Source organism: Pygoscelis adeliae, unplaced genomic scaffold, assembly GCF_000699105.1.
Source record: "Pygoscelis adeliae isolate BGI_AS28 unplaced genomic scaffold, ASM69910v1 Scaffold251, whole genome shotgun sequence".
NCBI classification, from domain to species: Eukaryota; Metazoa; Chordata; class Aves; order Sphenisciformes; family Spheniscidae; genus Pygoscelis; species Pygoscelis adeliae.
In genome coordinates this window covers 1145717-1153665 of record NW_008824109.1, presented here as the reverse complement: position 1 = coordinate 1153665, position 7949 = coordinate 1145717, and the positions used below count along the sequence as shown (strand labels likewise).

General features: G+C 38.5%; 1 protein-coding gene across 3 annotated transcripts in view; it reads left to right on the top strand.

The window, feature by feature from the left end:
* The window catches only part of MYO1B (myosin IB), a 101304-nt gene that overhangs the window by 49735 nt on the left and 43620 nt on the right, over window positions 1-7949 (top strand). For all 3 annotated transcript variants that reach the window (XM_009334196.1, XM_009334195.1, XM_009334197.1), the window contains exons 7-10: window positions 5120-5218; window positions 5593-5696; window positions 6589-6736; window positions 7414-7532. In XM_009334196.1, the coding sequence (XP_009332471.1) occupies window positions 5120-5218; window positions 5593-5696; window positions 6589-6736; window positions 7414-7532 (470 nt within the window). The remainder of the gene's footprint in view (window positions 1-5119; window positions 5219-5592; window positions 5697-6588; window positions 6737-7413; window positions 7533-7949) is intronic.

Below are 7949 nucleotides of genomic sequence, written 5' to 3'. Positions count from 1 at the left end.
ATACCTAGCTTTTTAGCTTTAGGTGATCTTTCCTGATCTGCCTAAGCCCTTCAGTGATTTAATGATTAACTAGAAGATAATATTACGTATATCGTACCAAAAGTACGGTATACGTAATGCGTACTTTTGAAAAGCCATTTTTAACCAGCACAGTGTACTTAAAGTCCAAATAACAAGTGATTAAGAAAGGGCCCTGTTTTGCCATTTTTCCAACAACATGAAAGAAACCAATGATGTTTATCTAAAGCAACAACTTTTTGAAGTTAGCAAAGTAATAGTGATAACTTTACAACTTATTCTTCTTTACAACTTGTTTGTTCATTTTAAAAGACAAAAGTAATTACCCACTTACTGAGAAACCAACAACTCGGGCTGTTGATTTTAGTTATGTGATTGCTGTTAGTAATCTCCTTTGCTCAGGGAAATATGACACGAATTTTACAACTAGACATTTTGGAAAGAGGTACTCATTCTTGTTGATTTTTTTTAATCTTAACTTGTTCCAGCATCTCCCTTGGTGTTTCAGTTAGCACAGTTGCTGCCTTTTAGGTAATTGTCTTGCCTAAATTAGGAAGCGTTTGAAAAAAAAAACCACAAAACAACTACAAACAACACTAAACATTTTGATTAGCTCATTTTTAAACATCACTTATTACTGGCGTAATCAGGATTTAAGACTCCTAAAATTGTGCAATCGTCATTTTTTCACTGCACATACTGCCCAGATAGTAGGTTTTGTTTGATACAATTATGGATCATTTAATTCCAGAGAACATTATTATAAACTTGGTGGGAATAATGTGAAAAAGTTCCTGAGAAACCACTACTGTATTTTCTTTTTAATCAGTGACTTTTTTTGATGACAGCTGAAGAATCAAGGTAGGAAAACAGAAAATATAATTTAACATAATGTGGGTGTAGAGATAAGCTTCAGTGACTAGAAGATGTTCTGTAACTTTGGCTGAATAGCTAAAAAGGTCCTTGGTCATGGCCAGCTGAAGAGAATATGGCTAAAACAAACTTTTTCTGGATTATTCAGAATGTACCAAGGTAGTGTCATTTTTGGTTTGTAGTGTTTACTTATTCCTTTCTTGAATGTTGATTCAATTTCTAGTATATTTAGGAAAATACAAATATCCTAAATTTTTCTGCATCAGTCAAGTTCATGGGTCAAGTAACTGAAAAGAAATCATGTAAATTTCTACACTAGAGTTTCCAGAGGTATTCAGCACTGATTTCTGTTTTTCTTTTATGTTGAGTTCAGTTGAATGGTTTAACAGGATGCTTACACAGATGTCTTGCGTTTAAACCAGTGTTATCTAGGAATAACAAATAATCTTCAGAACCTGAGGGATGTAGCTGGATTGAGTCATCTGAATCGATGGATATTCAAACAATATGATTTAAGAAGTGTTTCCAGGTTGGACCTTTCCAAAGCAATTTGATTTTTACAGTTGCTTTGATACACACAACATATTAAATGTTTCAGTTCAAGCAGAAGCAGTGTGAGATAGTGCAGGAAGAACACCTAATCCGTAAATACACCATATGTAGTTCTGCATGTTCTCTCTAGATAATTCTGTATAGTCCCTATACATAATTTATATAGAATATATAACAAAATATATTATCTATACAGTTTTGGGGTTTTTGCTTGTGTGTGTTTTCATATAGATAAGCACCATCTGTCTACACGTGCCACTGTAAACGGAATTACCAAGTGGATGCGTGCAGAAATCTGATGTGCATCTTTGTGTCTTCTCTTTTGACTGTTCAATCCACAGAATTTGTAATCATGTGAGAGTTAACACAAAAGTTACTTGTTATGCAGTAGTTGCTTTAAGGAAAATATATTTGGTTGATTTATTAAAATGCTAGTTAGGGCAAACAAAGGGAAGAAGCTTTCTTAAGAGTAGGGCAGATAGTCTGGATATTTTCTACCAGTCTGATTTCAGTCTGCATGTGGGCATAAAAGAAAAAAAAAAAAACAGAGAATGAATACAGCTTTAAAAAGAATTTGTAACAGCTGCTTTGTTAAGGTAAATACCTGATTTTCTGTCAGTAACTGCATTCTGGAGCCTTTTTCCTCAATTATGAAGGCTGACAGAATATGGAATATTGGGACTTTGGAAAGCTGACTGTAAATTAGTTAACCTCCTTGCTTCTAAAAACATATAAATAAGATAAACTGCAGTGAAAAATCTGAGACAGTTATCCTTCTAACATAATTCATTTGACATACGCTCAAGAAACTGTTAAATCTGCTGAAGGCATGCATGTAATTAGAAGGCGGCTTACATATAATATTTTGCCAGGATATGTAGCTGAGCTTTTATGACAGCATTTGAGTAAATTTATATATAGAATGTTTTTAAACCCAAATAAGCCAAACTGCTTCACAAACTGCATTGCTTCAACATCCTTTGAAAATACAGCCGTTTCCTGAAGTGTGTGTAGCCACCGCGGGAGCTGTTTATTTCTCTGAGATTAAATTTGGCTGCGATCCATTCCAACACTTCACTGGAGAACCTTCACAGCCAGCATGACTCTGAACTGCCTGGCGCTCACCTTGCCTTTCTCAGCCCAAGTATTAACACTTGGACGGTGGACCAGCCTCTTGCTTTCAGTTATGAATTAAAAACTAGAGAGGATCAGATATCCGATAGTTAGGCTAACTAACTGGATAGTTAGGATGAACCACAGCTGAAGGAGAGGAGCCCCAACCTTAGGTGAAGTCAGAGGTATTGAGGTTGTACACTAGGCTGCTGGTGAGAACTACACCTCCTGATCTATGTCTTTCCAACATAGCATCAACCATCAGATGTTAGTCATCTGTGATTAAAAAAAAAAAAAAAAAAAAAGGCCAACAGAATGGAAAAAGCAAAAGTGGAAATCTGTAACCTGCCCCATCCTAATGTAAAGATGAGCTGCTGGCAATATGGGACAGCCACTTATTTGCGTGTATCTTGGGTGTACTTTGTCATCAAGATGTGCAAAACTTCCAGGTGCTGAAACAGGGCCACCTTTGGAAGGAAGGAGACTGTAGGGTTATTGAATTACAACACCACAAATGTCTTTTCAAACAAGGCTAAAGTTCTGACGTGATCACACAACGCATTCGACGGTGAAGAGGTACTTGTCTTCATACAGTCAGATGCTCTGGTCGTTGGGAGCTACATTCACTGTCACCTACTACTATGGTGGTTGCACCACTTCTCTCAAGCAATTGCATGTTTATGGAATAACATAGTTCAGCTGGTCTGTAAAATATTTGAAACTTGTCCTACTATAAGCCAACCTGAAGATTAATAATACTGTCTGAATTTTGTCATTGTTGTCACTGGCTAATTATTAGAGCAGAAATTAGTTTTTGAATCTGTCTTGCTGTAGTTTATTTGGAGGAGGGCCTCCTAAGGCTTGTATAATTTTGTGGGTCAAAGTTTGGTCTTTGGTTCCTATTCCACGAGAAAGGGTGTAAGCTTAGGTAATTACAGTGGGCAACACAGGCACAACATGCTGCCTGTAGCTAGTGACAATATGAATACGCTCTATTGCACGCCTCCTTGCTCCTCCATTCACGGAGCGAACTCCAGGGCAGATGCTCCCTCTTGGGCTAAGTCCTGGCGTGCCAGAAAGCCGGCGGAGCCCAGAGGCTGCAGCCCCGCGCGGAGGCATCCGCTCCCCAGCTGCTCCTCCGTGGTGGGACTGGAGGGGGGTTTGCAGCACAAAGGTGGCTGCACTGAGCACCGCCTCTAACTTTCTGGATTGCTAAGACTAAACAGGCTCAGTTTCAGCAGAAATGGAAGTCTGAGGAAAGGTATAGTGGAACACACATCAGATATTATAGTAGCCAGGCAGGGGAAGTGTTTAGAAACCCCACGTGTCCTTACATGAATTGGTGTTCCCTGTGTTTTACCTTTGCGAAATCTCATCTCAGCTTTGTGACAGCTCTTCTTAAGAGTGACATCCAAGCTGTGGTAATTTCCCTTTTGGGGCTTTCTTCTTGCATGGGCACAGCTTCCAGAGAACTTAACCCCAGTCAGAGAGCGCTATGGTGGGTACGTAGTGGTAGGTGCATGGGGAAACTCCTTTGCTGTGCACTTGGAATGAGGCACTGAATGTCTCTATCTTCATGTTGCTGAATATATGTAGCTTAAGAGAAACTGTATACTGGGAACTGTGGGTTTGCTATCTGGAAAAATGGTGTGGAGCCCTTGTGTGCCAGTGAGAAAAGAAGGAAAAACATTTTTCTTGTACAAAAACAGTGAGTGACACCGATACCTGTCCAGAGGTTCTCTTATCGCATCTCTCTCCCTTCTCCCAGTGCACTGAGGACCACAGCCTTTCAGTGCAGTAAGGGCTGAACAACCTTTGTATTGTCACTTTCATGGTAGATATGATGTAGAGTCTGAAGTGTTTGCAATGTGTTACAAGTCAGTCCGCTTCTGCTGTGTGCCTGGATTCCTACCCATATTGGTAAGGCTTAGAAATGTGCCCGTCACTAACGGTGGTGGATGAAGCAATCTCCTTGTCAAACCACTCAATCAGTGCAGTGATGCTTTTCAAAGTGCTGCTTTTCCATTTCACTTTAAGTGTCTTATGATGGAGCTTCTGTCAGTCCCATTGGGAATTATTTCATAGTCTGATGCACCTGAGGATCACAAAGTACTACCTGATTATTCAGTTTAAATTCTTTCTTTATTTGGCTTCCCCCTTTCATTTATCCATCTTGCATGTGCTTAGCCTGTTGACATTTCAGTTCTTTTCAAACCTTCACCCATGCAATCATTCTCAACAAATCTTAATTTTGTGGTGGTACTGTAAATCGGTTGACGTCTTTTGAGCACATTGCCTCCCTGACCCGAGTTTTCTTTGCCGCTCATAGACTGCAGCATTTAGAAGTGTACTGGGCTTACCGCTTGCTCAAATAACTTATTTGAGAAATATGTACTAATGTGATACATAGTGATAAAGTTTGTGCCTACCATTTATCATCTTCTAATTTGCTGATGATGATACAAAGCAATGAAGTAGAAAACGATGGGGGATTATATTCATATTAAGGGGGTTTGCTCCAACAATCTTTCCCTGACCTGTAAGATTTTGTTTGTTTGTTTAGATCTGCTAGAGAAGTCTCGTGTTGTTAAGCAGCCAAGAGGTGAAAGAAACTTTCACATTTTCTATCAGATATTGTCTGGTGCATCGGAAGACTTCCTCTGTAAGTGTTGCCCTTGTGCCATTTTCAGATATGAGTCGCCTTTATATTTAATGTGCTGTTCCATGCGCATCTGCTTTTGTGGGAAATGTGGTATTGATTCATTTTTCAAATTATTGGTGGTAGTGGCAATAGTAATACCTGAAGTAAATATATGGTTTGGTATTATCCAGATATCTGAGTCAGAATTGGCTTTGCAATTTATTATAAACAAAGAAGAAAGCCTGTTCTTATTCAGAAGGCTTGTAGTTAAAAGATCCTTAAAGAAAACTTAATCCTACTAATAATAACAACAGTTCTTGACAATACTGGTTCTGGGATAAAAGAGCTACTAACAAGAATGCTGTTACTAATGATATTTTTATTTGATTTGTTAGGCAAACTCAAACTGGAGCGGGACTTCAGCAGATACAACTACCTGGGCCTTGATTCTGCCAAAGTGAATGGAGTGGATGATGCTGCAAACTTCAGAACAGTTAGGGTGAGAAGTAACAGGGGTCGGATGTAAACCCCAAAGGGCTCAACACAAATGCAGAGTTCTTACGCCCTCGGTCTGGCCGTTCGCGCTGGGCTGGGAGGGCCATCTTTTCTGAGTGCTAGCACTCTTCATGCAAGGGTATAGCGTGTTTGCATAGGGAAGCTTAGCTACAACTAGAAAACACAAAGAGCAGAGTTTCTGGAGTATTCTAGTGGGAATACAAAAAAGACCAAAAAAACGGAGAGAGAAAAAAAAAAGAAAAAAAAGGAAGGGGGGGCGGGGAAAGCCCAGACCCCTTTATCAGATCATGGAAAAGATTATATTGTGTAGTTGCTTATGATGGCAGTGACTGAGCTTCATGAACCAGGTGATGCTGACTAAGTCGAAAGAAAAACAGGGCTGGGGTGGTTCTCAAGATGACTTACAGTGATGCTTTTGCTTGATTGTACTCAGGGACAAGAAGAATACAGGACCCTGTTACCCAGCGTATGCAAATTTAGGTTCTAAACGTTACTGGCTTTTAGAGCAACAGAGTGGACTGAGAAGACAGCAGTACCTGTTCATTTGACTGTGAAAAATTGGGTCATGTTATAAACTAAATTAAGTGGCTAGAAAAAAAAAAAGTACTGCATTTTAGAAAACCATAAACTGAGTGAATGCTGGAAGTGGACTGGACTGACATGCCAGCTCGATTGCCAGATCTTCTTTAACCTGTCTTTTATATTAAAAAACTTACTTATCTAAACGTAGTAATTATATCATGTTCTTTTTGTAGCAAAAGTGTTCATAAAACATTTCTAATTTATGCTAATACAGATAAATGGTGAATTTTGCAAGTATGATCTGTTTAAATGTAGATTCTTTTATCTCATAATTTTATCTCTCCCCTTTCCAGAATGCAATGCAGATTGTTGGTTTTATGGATCATGAAACACAGTCTGTTTTTGAAGTGGTGGCAGCCGTTCTGAAATTGGGAAATATTGAATTTAAGCCTGAATCTCGTGTGAATGGCCTAGATGAAAGTAAAATCAAAGATAAAAATGGTAAGATGAGATTAGTGATGGGAGGAAAAACACTAATTTGTCTGAAGTCATTATTAATTTTGTAGTTTCTGTAGACATACAATATCCTTACAGATGAATTAAATTAGATTGTTTCCAAAACTTGCCTGCAGGTAAATACGGGTTGAATTCTGTGCAATTTCAATCGCTCTGTTTGAAATTGAAAAATGATTTTTTTTTTTTTCCACTTTATTAACACTTTCTTCTGAAATGTTAAATGGTGGTGTGCATTTCTGTAACTGCTTGGTTATTCTGCAGTGGAGGCTTTTTGTTCTTTTGTAGGAGAAAGTCTCTGTCTATTAACGTCAGATTCATTTGGTCATGTTTTTGCAGTTGATACATTTTGAAAGTTCATTTATTTTCATTTGAAAGTTTTTCATCTTGAAAAGTAGTCTGTGATAAATGGAAGAAAAGTTTCTTCACAAAAATAACCAGATAGAAAGTGCTTTCAAAACCAATAACTGTTTCCTCATGCTGTGCATATTTTAAAAACTTTGCTGGGCAGGGCAGGGGGGAGAGAGTGTGGCTGGGGGACACTTCTGTTGAAGAAAACCTGTTTTGGGAAAATACTGAACTATTTAAAAGGTAATAGTTTTGGGGAAGAAAAAGCAATGATACGAAAGGATTCATTATATTTACGCTCTCCTTTTTCATGCTAGAACTCAAGGAAATCTGCGAGTTGACGGGTATAGACCAGTCTGTATTGGAAAGAGCTTTCAGCTTCCGGACGGTTGAAGCCAAGCAAGAGAAAGTTTCAACAACGCTAAATGTGGCTCAGGTAAAAAGAGGTCCTGATTTTAAAGGAAAGAATCGTTTAAATGGCAATTTATTCTACGTGACTAAACCATAACCGCCCAAATAAAAACTACAACTAATCGGCTGTACTGAATAAAACATATCACTAGCATAAATGTGCTTTTTCTTCAGCAGTTTCTAAGTGTTCAAATACACTGGATGTTTTGTTTTTATGTGTGAATTGCCTCAAAAAGATGAGGGATAGGAAAAAGTTGCAGAGAATGAAAAAATTAAAATTCTGCACAAAACGCATGTTGAAAGTATTGTGGCAGACTGTTTTCATTTAGAGCAACTGGTGTAATTTCATGTGAGTTGTACGCCCTGGGCTGCTGAAAAACTTTTGCTGCCCGTGTGAATTTATCTTTCTGTAATGCTGCAGAGCCAGTGTGAATGCCACCTG